General features: G+C 39.1%; 1 protein-coding gene across 1 annotated transcript in view; it reads left to right on the top strand.

The window, feature by feature from the left end:
* TNC (tenascin C) overlaps positions 1 to 11,592 on the top strand; it is a gene marked incomplete at its 3' end in the record, with an annotated part of 53,283 nt that overhangs the window by 33,051 nt on the left and 8,640 nt on the right. Inside the window, exons 15-16 of the mRNA XM_008586430.1 lie at positions 8,006 to 8,278; positions 9,841 to 10,113. Coding sequence (XP_008584652.1) covers positions 8,006 to 8,278; positions 9,841 to 10,113 — 546 coding nt within the window. The remainder of the gene's footprint in view (positions 1 to 8,005; positions 8,279 to 9,840; positions 10,114 to 11,592) is intronic.

Below are 11,592 nucleotides of genomic sequence, written 5' to 3'. Positions count from 1 at the left end.
GGGTTCGGATCCCACATACAGACCGGTTCCCGCTCACTGGCTGAGCGAGGGGCGGGAGCAACACCGAGGGTTGCGATCCCGTTGCCGGTCCCCGGTCCGGTACGGGGGCAACACTGAGGGTTGCGATCCGTTGCCGGACACGGAAAAAGACAAAAAAAAAGAAAAAAAAAAAAAAACAGAATAAACTTCTCTAACTTTAAACTTGTGGCATCAGTGGCATATATATTATGCTAGATGTTCTCTGCCAGGCAGCAAAATGCAGCCTAGTGTGAATTTAGAAAGGAGAGCCTTGTGCATTCAAAATAGCATTCTTAGCATATTTTAGACCATACCTTCTCTTGACAGGTAAACTAAAACAACAGAAACTGAAAAAAAAAAAAAAAAAAAGAATATTTGTAGAAAAAACACAGAAAAAAATGATTTTATAGTCCACAAAAAGAGACCCATGGTCTAGGGAATCCAAGCAAAGGGTTGACACTGTAGCATCCAAATTATGTACCATTTAGGTTGCCCATGGTTGAAGGAGGGTCTGTTCTCACTCTACTGAGACTACAAATTATTATCAGGGTGGTCCATAGAAAAGACTGAGAGCCAGATTATCCAGTCCCCATCTCAGCCAAGTTACAGTACAACAAAACCTAGAGGAGAAAAGTAGTCACCCATATATATTTGTTTTTCATGGTTCAAGTTGATTTTCAACAAAGGACAAGTTCCTTTACCAGAGGGTAAAGTCTAAAACTTTATGGATTTAGTCTTATGGGTTTTGATTTGACTCTATAACAGCGTTTTAAATTGACTCGCTTTTATTTTTTTTCTTGCTTTAGTAGCTGAACCTCTCCTTAGCCACCTCACTATCTCAAATGTGACCTGGGGCAGTGTGTCCATCTCGTGGAAAGCTCAGGAGACTGCCTTTGATAGCTTTCTTATAGAAGTTAGTAATTCTGATCAATCCCAGGAGACGGTGGTGCATTCTGTGCCTGGGGCATCTCGCAGCTCTGTCATCACCAACCTCAAAGCTTCTTCTAATTACACTGTCCACCTTCACGGGCTGATTGGCGGGCAGCGTGCTCAGACCCTGATGGTCCAAGCAACCACAGGTATTTCTCATTATGGCTTCTTCCCTCTCCATTGAACTTCCTCTGAATAGCATTCCAAAAATCACCCGCTATCCACTTTTCATCCTCCTGGTTGCTCCAGATCCTTCTTAAAGAGACATCCAAATCAGAGCTTGAAAGCTTTAAAATAACTCTCACCCCAAATTAAGGAACTTCAGTGTCAATCTTTTTTTTCTAAGTATCCACTCACATCTGGAGTTGCTCTGTTTGTTTGTATAAATTTAATGTGACTTGCTTTGGTTGAATTTCTAAACCATCTTTTCATCCTGATCTTGAGTAATCTTTTCCAATACCAACCCATTATCATCTGCCTGTGGTCTTTCTAATCAAAGTTTACCTATATCACATACAAAGGCATGTGCATGCCATTTTTGGTTCCTTGATCAGAATGATCTACACTGTCTTGCTCTCTACCAGGATTTTAAATAGTGACGCTTCCAGCATGCTGAGAAGAGACTCTAAATCATATCTGAGAACTGCATGAGAAGACCCAGTGGTCTCATCTTGTTCTTGAGACTTTTATTTGTCTTGATTTCCCACAAACAGCATTGACTCTGTCAAGCATGTTTTGTCACCCACTGATATCCATCATAAAGTGTCAGAATCTTCTTTCCATCAACTATCTTGTGCAAATCTTGGTGCATGTGGTGAATATGCAGAGCATTAAATTTCTAAAAATGTCTATCTTTCCTGGAAGCAAACAGCATGTCAAGGAATTGTATCAAAGGAGTAGAAGTGGTGGAGAAAAATGTCCCTCACTTGCATGGAACACTGACCGCACCCTAACTAGCATTCTCTTTCTAATTTTTTCTTGCATCTCACATTTCAGCTTGGTTGTACCCTCTGGGAGACAGCTGGAGGTAAAACTGACCTCAAGAACCTAAGTCTTATTCTGCATGGTGAATGTGTTGGCACTGTCTGTCTTTGTCTGGTTTCAGGAGAAGAATCCCAACATGCATCCTTAATTCAGGAGATTGCTTCCACAGCAAAATATAGGGAAAGAAAAGAGCCCTGTTTGGAGGATTATCTTTTGTGTGGTTGAGGGAATTTGCCAATGCTGTAGCTGAAAAAAATAGCATCATTCATTAGCTTCTCTAAATAATTGAAAAGTAGGAGATCCCCTGTCATGCTTATGGATATATTCTGCTTCTGAGCTAGATCCCTTTTGTCCTTAGAGATTTTATGGCATTGAGTTATGCTGTGCAATTGTGCAGTTATTTATCCAAATGAGCCCCTTCTTTCCTCCGAATTCTGGAACTGAAACAAAACAACTTCCAAACCTTGGGAAGAAATGGTCTGCCTCTTCCCAACCCTAAATCCTGATCCTAACATCTCAATCCTCCAGGACTGTTGACTCTCTCTAAAATGTAGTCTGGGTTGAACTTATTTTAATGATAGTATATTTGGTAAATGAGCATTTAGGAGGCCAGCCCCATACACATCTCAGTTGAAACTAACTGTATAGTCCCCTTATATTAAATGAGTTGCTCTCATCACTGATTGCCTAGACTTTAAGGGACAAAAAAAATTTAACCTCATTGAAACGATCCATCTTACCATATTATCCAATAAGCACATTTCCTAATCAGAAAATGAAATACCTAACTTCAAGCTTTTCTTTAACTTTTGCATCTACAAGGAATTTTTTAAAGGAAGCCTTCTTCACCTTTACACTACTTAGGGTGAGATACAGATTTTTCTATAGTGCATAAATTTGGGAAATTTGGGTTTCTAAATACTACAAAGAATTTCTCTTGTATAGGTATTAGCCTTTAATATGTGCAATCCAAATAGATCAAAAGAAGATTAAATAAGAAAACTTCAAAGTAGAATTTTTTAAAGCAGTTTCAATGGAACACCAGCTCCATGGTAGGTATTAGCCTTTAATATGTGCAATCCAAATAGATCAAAAGAAGACTAAATAAGAAAACTTCAAAGTAGAATTTTTTAAAGCAGTTTCAATGGAACACCAGCTCCATGAGATGTTCCAAGAATATTGCTCAGATAAGGTATTCATTAATTAGTAAGTTCATGAAATGCTGGACTAAACAAAATTAAGTAGATTTATTTACATAACCAGCCTGTCAATGCTTTTAAAATGCTCCCACACTTTGTGAATCACTATGGTAAGATATAATATTCAGTGTTTACCATGCATATTTCACCATGAAGCTGTTTTTCTTGGAATATCTCACAGAGTTAGTGCCTTATTACAAACCTTGGAACATGTAGCCTTAATACCCTTTATATTAATCCTATCTACTGCTCTAATGGCCTGATCACTTTTCTTTATGCACTACTAGCAAATGATTGTGTCTATACTTTAAAAGAACACAAATCCATGCCTGCAGTGAAAGCAACATATTCTCTGTCATTATAGTCAATGTTGGAGATATTGATGCTTTCATGTTCTATGGCCACATTCTGGAGAAATCTACTGCTTCCTCTAATAATGTCTCTCTCTTTTTCTCTGCCCGCGTTCCTCCCCCTTTAGAGCCAGAGCCACAGTGGGGCACGCTAATCCTTAGCAATATTACTCCCGACAGCTTCAATGTCTCATGGACCACTCGAGCTGGGCTTTTTGCAAAGATTGTTATCAATGTGAGCGATGCCCACTCGCTGCATGAGTCCCAGCAGTTCACAGTCTCAGGAGATGCACAGCAAGCTCACATCAAGGGCTTGGTGGAGAATACTGGCTATGACGTTAGTGTGGCTGGGACCACCGGGGCTGGGGACCCCACCAGACCCCTCACTGCCTTTGTCATTACAGGTACTCAGTCAGAGGTTCTCACTAGTATGTTTAGATTTCTGACACAGGGAAAGCAGGGGAAAGAGATAGGCATTCAAAGGAAAGTTTAACCCAAAATATAGTCTTCACTCCAAAGGTAAACTTCTTTTTAGCTGACAAATAATAATTGTATATATTTATTGGATACAATGTGATGTTTTGGTGTATGTATATGTTTTGATTTGTGGGTGTGTATATATATGTAGACACATACACACACACACATTTTGTGGAATGATTAAATCGAGCTAACATATCAATCACCTCACCTATTTATCTATTTATGAAGTGAGAACATTTAAAATCTACTCACTTAGCAATTTTTAAATATACAATACATTATGAACTATGATCACCATGTTATGCAATAGATCACTAAAACTTATTCCTCCTGTCTGGCTGAAACTTTGTACCTTCTGACTCATGTCTCCTCTTTTGCCAACCCCCCACGCCATCCTGGATAACCACCACTCTTCTCTACACTTCCATGAGTTCAACTTTTTTAGATTCCACATATAAGCCTAAAACTTATTCCTCCTGTCTGGCTGAAACTTTGTACCTTCTGACTCATGTCTCCTCTTTTTCCAACCCCCCACGCCATCCTGGATAACCACCACTCTTCTCTACACTTCCATGAGTTCAACTTTTTTAGATTCCACATATAAGTAAGATCATGTAGTATTTGTCTTTCTGTGCCTGGTTTATTTCACTTAGCCTAATGTCCTCTGGGTTTATCCATGTTGTCACAAGTGGCAGGATTTCCTTCTTTTTAAGGCAGTATAGTATTCCATTGTGTATTTATTCCTCCTTTTCTTTATCCATTCATCCACTGATGGACACTTAGGTTGCAATGCAGCATTATTCACAGTCGCCAAGATAGCAAATGTAAACTTCTAAGTGAAGAAACAGCAGATATTGTTGCAAAGGAGAGAGCTTTCACAGCCACTCTTAGGAAGTGGTGATAATGTTCTTACTAGTTGTATAAAGCTTTCAGGCATTTTTGTCCCCAATTTTGTAGGCTGTCTTAACCACAGTTTGGGGATTCTTGCTAAAGAGTGAATTCTAATTTAGTAAAGACCTAGGACAGGAATTCTGTTCATAAGTCATTCTAGGTGAGGCTGTTTATAAACTACCTGCCCCAGAAATATAATAATCTATCTTTTTCTTTTAAAAAAAAATTCTTCTTAAAATTGACAACTACAACAGATTGGTGACAGTTTAACCTAGAATAGCAGATACATTTCAAGTTTAATTAAACTTACCCATTCATGAAACTTGACTTCTAATTTCTCTTTGAATTACATAAAGAAATGGTTTTCTATGTTTTATCTTGTCAGTGGCAAAGGGTACAAATGGTGTCAATTCACCAAATCTCTAGCCTGAAGAAAACCTCAGAAAATATTTAGAAGTCTCTTGTCTTCCACTAATGATAATTTTCAGGTGGCTGACTTTGCCATCTGATTTTCACATTAAACCAGGTCTCTCCTGGGGTCTACATAGCTATAAATAAGATATGTTAATAAGTACAATTAAATATTTAGTTGGAAGCAATACAGTGTCCTGGAAGAGTAAGCATTTTGAGATCAAGCCTGTGTGGTTTCTAACCCTCTCCCACATCTTTTTAGCTGTATAACCTTGGCAAATTCTTAACTTGTTTGAATCCTAATTTTCTTATGTAAGGAAATAGAACACCCACAGGTATTTCTGGCAGCCGTCTCTCAGGGATTAAGTAGGTATGATGAAATATAGCTGCCTAGAATACAGTAGGTATTTTATAGATGCTAGGTCCTTTCTGCTGTCTCCCAACAGTATGAGGAAAGTGATGTTCTTTAAAAAAACCAACAAGCCTAGGTAGAAACAATAGACCTGCATAATCACACTTCCCTGTTATTTTTAAGAGAGCTTTGGATGTGTTTTTATGTAAGATTAAAGTGGTCATTTTTTTCTGTCCAGTTATCTAATGTGAATTACATCATTCAGTCTTCAAATGCAGAACATGGTCATTTCTTAAGAGAGGTGGGAGGAGTAGGTAAGAGCTGGGTCTCACTGCCCTGGAGGAATGGCCACAGATCCCATCAGACCCTTGCTTGCAGGCTCTTGCAGGACCTCCCACTGAACAAGGGGAAGAAAGGGAGGCTGGAAGAGCTGGTCTTGGGAATCCTGGATCCAGTTACTGCATTGTCTCAGCTAATCCGTGATGTGAAAAGACTCTTTTAAAAGAAGCACATTAAAAAGAAAAAAAAAACTGAACAGGAGGGACTCTAAATAACTAGTCTTTGATTGACTAATTAGCCTGAACTGCCTCATTTCCATCGGAATTTGCTGCTTTGACAGCATGGAGGTGCAAAGTAGATATCAAAGAGAGGCGCCACTTATCTAAACAAACCCCAGCAACAGAATTTGAGACCCTTGTCTTGCAGACCAAGACTGTTTACACAGTATATGTGATTTCATCTTTGCCTTTGATAGAGTTATGATTCTTGGGAGATCTTTACATGGAAAAAAAAATGCCTCAAAGTAAACACGAAGTGTTTCAAAATAAGTACAGGAAGTTCAAGTGCAGCAAAATTTAAGCCTCTGCTTAGAAGATAAAGGCATTCATTCCCTTATTCATTCAGTCACCAAACACTTCTTTTTTAAACATTTTCTTTATGTCCCATGGATTAGACCCTGGGCATTAGTGTGAGGTCGTTTATCTCTTTGAAAGTTTCCATTTAGCTGCAATGTAAAAGAAGGCTTTAAACTAGATGAGGCTAGTGTGGATTTCCCATCCCCTTACCCCTCTGATAAAAATTAAATACATTCACCATTACCGTATTTTTACTAGAGAGGAGGTGCTGGACCTTCTCCAATAATACTGCTTATGCCTCAGGATTTGTCAGCCCTGATGGTGTTTACTAATTAGTCGTTGGCTTGGGGTATAGAAAAAATATAGAATTTGAATTCAGAAGACATAGTTAAATCCCATTTTTAGTCACCTAGTAGATGTGTGATCTTGAATAAGTTATCGACTTTTCTGTTTCCTTGGATGTCATAGGGTTCGGGGGGGCAGGTAGCAGCATCTACCTTACAGTGTCACTGTGAGGATTAATAGGATAATGGACATGAAGCCTCATCAGGTCAATTGAAAGTATTGACAAAAACTTAGCTGAGATAAGCTCAGTCTTTTAGGAAATCCCAATGTGTGAAAAGACTATTTAGCACTTGAGAAATAAGACTGCCTAGGACACAAATGTTTGGTGAGCGAATGAACAGAGGATAATGACAGAACTTACTGAAGATCCAGATTTGTGTCCTTGTTTTCTAACTTTATCTGGGAAAATAAACAGTAAAAAAAACTAGCAAATCATACAATTTCTTACTAGGCCATACCCATAAATTGTTAATTTTGACACATGAAAAAAATCCTACCTCCTCCCTTTATCTCAGCTTGTGAGAATGTGTCACTAATTGGCCTAGTTGACTTGATTCACACTGTGAATTAGAAGTGAGATAGAAACGTGAAGAATACCAAAAGGCAAGTATACTTGCAAAAAAAAAAAAAAAATGCTGATTTGCTTTAAGACCAAAAGACAGCAGTGGGAATTGAAAAAAGGAGTCCAAACCCAGCACAAGACATTATATTTGCATAGAGAGAAATTCATGGCCTTCGGAGTCAGACACATATGCAAAAAAAAAAAAAAAAAAAATGCTGATTTGCTTTAAGACCAAAAGACAGCAGTGGGAATTGAAGAAAGGAGTCCAAACCCAGCACAAGACATTATATTTGCATAGAGAGAAATTCATGGCCTTCGGAGTCAGACACATCTAACAACCTTGCTCTATCACACTAGCTCAGTGACTTTGGCTAAGTCAATCAATCTCTTTGGAATTCAGTTTTCTCACCTGTGAAATCACAATGATACCTACTTCATAGTCTTGTTGGGAGAATTACACAAGATAACACTCTGGCATCTAACAAGCTCTTAATCAATTTTCATTTTCTGAGCATATAACTCATTGAATGATTGGCTGGGTTTCTATCGGTGTTCTTGGGAACTTCTGCTATCCTGGCAGAATCAGTTCTGCTAACCTGCGTTATTTCACTCCTCCCTTCTTTCAGAAGCCCTGCCCCTTCTGGAAAACCTAACCATTTCCGACATTAATCCCTACGGGTTCACAGTTTCCTGGATGGCATCGGAGAATGCCTTTGACAGCTTTCTAGTAACGGTGGTGGATTCTGGGAAGCTGCTGGACCCCCAGGAATTCACACTTTCAGGAACCCAGAGGAAGCTGGAGCTTAGAGGCCTCATAACAGGCATTGGCTATGAGGTCATGGTCTCTGGCTTCACCCAAGGGCACCAAACCAAGCCCTTGAGCGCTGAGATTGTTACAGGTATTTCAATTCAAGTGAACCATTCTTCCCTCCTCTTGGTCCCCCTCCACGTCATCTGTCTACCAGATCACCATGATTTTAACATCTTTGTCCATATGTCCTATTTAATCCTTAGATGTGGTCTTTTCTTTCATGTCCTCCCCACACTCCCCCTTGTCTTATGTATCCAATGAGTGTTCCTCACTTTCACCCCAGAAACGAGAAGGTCGAAATGTTTCCACTTGGTGTCCCAAATCCATGTCTTGTCCATAGCTCTCGTGTGCTCACCTGTATCACCTTCCCTTGTGTCCATTCTGGCTGGACCCCACCTACATTTCAGCCTTCTCAAAAGAAATATACCAAAGAGTATATTTTGAAAACGTGTTTAAAGTCTTTGTCATCTCCAAGTCTCAACCATGATCTTAACAAACTTACCTAGTGCACTTGTCATTGGAAAACCAAATGTGACTTCTTATGTCTGTAAACATTAGTATCAGAGAGATTCTTCAACAGACTAAATCCATAATTTTCTCAAGACTAATCATTTCTACAGAAATATAACATTAACAACTTTGACAGTCAGAAATCTGTGTTTCCCAAGGTCTTTCTAAAGATTACTAGCTCCGTAAAACCTACAAAGTTCCTACTTGGTAACGAAGTGCCATGTTAAAATAAGTTTGGAAACACGGCATTAAACAAAGTTAAATGGGATCCTTGACCACAGGGCTTTTCAGAACATCCTAATGTGCATTGTTTATCTGCAAGAAGGACTTATCCAGGTAGTATTATTATTGAAAATGGATACCTTTTAAGGAAGAGGATCAAACAAGAATAGTTTGCTCCAAGCACACTTTGGGAAACTCAGCTCTAAATTTACCTTGACATTGAGTTTTGTCTAGTTAAGGCAATCCAAGATAAAACCTGGGATCCAAAGTATATAGCACAAGAGGTTCCAAGCCTCAATTCTACTATCTGAACACTCACCAAATAGTTAAAATGGCAAGAAAAGAAAAGCAAGAAAGAAAGTCAAGGGTAGGAGCCTTCTTTAGTAAAACAGCTCTAAGAACAAAGCGAAAAGACCATAACATTTTAAAAGCCATTTTGCTCAGGCTCGAGAGAAATATAATCAGCAGTATCATCATGGGCAGCTCTACAGATTGTTAATGCTGGTTTATTTGTCTTTTCAAAAAGAAAAGGAAAAGGTCTCACAGAGGATGGGCACTCGGCCACTGGAAGACAGAGAGCAAATGTAAACAAGTTATTGGCTTTGAACTTGTTTAATACTGCATGGGAGGAGCCAATGCTGAGTGCAGATGTGGATTTACAGAATTGCTTTTAGACAAAACTCACACATGCAAGCATACGCTTGGCTTGTATTGAATATGTCAACTCCATCTTTCCCCCCTCCTAGCCCTACTAGACTTGTTCATGTTAAATGATTTTATTTTCTGTGTCTTAGGACCCTTCTGTCTCTGAAAGCCGGGGCATCACTGCATATTGATACCCCCACTGGAGAGAAGATGGCACGGGCTGGCAAATGACCTTTTCTTTCCTCCTTCTCCCACCATTTTCTCCCTCTCTAGAAGTTGAACCAGAAGTTGACAACCTTCTGGTTTCAGACGCCACTCCCAACGGTTTCCGTCTGTCCTGGACAGCTGATGAAGGGGTCTTCAACAGTTTTGTTCTCAAAATCATAGATGCCAAAAAGCAGTTTGAGCCACTGGAAATAACCCTACTTGCCCCTGAACGTACCAGGGACATAACAGGTCTCAGAGAGGCTACTGAATATGAAATTGAACTCTATGGAATAAGCAATGGAAGGCGATCCCAGCCAGTCAGTGCTATAGCAACAACAGGTACCGTAAATAAACGGGGGAGGACAGAGAAAGGCATGACCTGGGGGTCTTCTTCTCACAGGGCTGGGTAATTACAAAAGATTTGGATGCAGACAAGCTTGCATTCAGATCCTGGCCCTTTTAGCTATAGATTGTGTTACCTTGGGCAATTTGGCTAAATCTTTATGCAAAAAGAGTATGATGCTATTTACTTAATAGGGTTGTGAGGATTAAATGAGATAATTTATGTAAACCTCATAGCAGAGGGCCTGGCACACAAATGAGAGCTGTTCACATTGTCATTAATGCATCATCATCATTACAGTTATAGCATTTGTTTAATTCCAAAGACTCTTCCTTCTGCCTATTATCTCACCATATTTTATCCAGAGATACACTTCCATGTTCTTTGGCCAAACATTCGAGCTACACTAAGCAGGGGATAATGGGGAAATGGCATCTCTACTTATAAAGATTAATATTTATAAAATGCTAATATGAATAATCAATACCATGATCAGCAAGGAGAGAGGGGGTTAGCTGGGAAGATTAACAGGCTAACTTTATTTGATACTCATAACAATTCTAAAAAGGACCTAGATGGGAAATGACAACCGTTTTCCACATGAGCTGGTTCAAGGAGGAAAAAAAGATGGTTAGTAGCGTAACTCTTTGTAATAATAATACTAACATGACTCTTAGAGGGAACAGGAAAGACCTACGACAGGTGGGTTAAATTCCCTCATGAAACAGGGAGATGTAGAAACGTGGCATTCTCTAGAGACAGCTGCTTCAAAGAGGAGGCAAGGGAAACAATCACAAAATCATAGGGAGAAATAAAGAGGACCTAAGACATGATGTAGCTCAGCCTCTTCTGTTTGTGCATGAAGAATAAGAGGTCCAGAAAGGTGAAGTGATTTGCCTAAGGTCACGTAGCTGGATGTAGAAGAGAACCCAGATGATCAACTTATTTTAATACCATTAAATATAAACAGACTGCATGACACATAACCAATGAATATACATGCTCTCCAATTCTGACAGGCATAGAGCATAACCCTAGCCAAAACCCTCTACTCTTGGTCAAAAGATAGGTATTCTATTATGTTAAATTTCAGGATTTAATAAGCTACAAGAAACCACTGACAAAAATCATAATCAGTATTTGCAGACATGGAGAAAATGCTGGGATGCAGGCAGCGACTTAGTGAGAAGAAAAACCCTGTTCCTTATTAACACCGACACTCTCACCCGGGATACAGGTCTGAGTCTCCTCTCCCTGTGGCTGCCCATAAAACAACTCCAGATCAGAGGCAGAGTCTGATTTTGACCTTGCTTTATAAACACACTGCTCTTCAAAGTTTACTTCTAATCACTGATTTTGTTTTGCTGATCATTTTTCTAGGGGTCCTGCAGTTCTATAGCAAAAAAGAGAATGAATAATCATGAGTTGAATTTGTTTTCTTTCTTTCTTTTTTTTTTTTTTTTTTTTTTTTTTTT

The sequence above is a fragment of the Galeopterus variegatus genome, unplaced genomic scaffold (genome assembly GCF_000696425.1).
Source record: "Galeopterus variegatus unplaced genomic scaffold, G_variegatus-3.0.2 Scaffold3982, whole genome shotgun sequence".
NCBI classification, from domain to species: domain Eukaryota; kingdom Metazoa; phylum Chordata; class Mammalia; order Dermoptera; family Cynocephalidae; genus Galeopterus; species Galeopterus variegatus.
The sequence above is the reverse complement of the archived record's forward strand: the minus strand, read 5'-3'. Positions and strand labels throughout refer to the sequence as shown.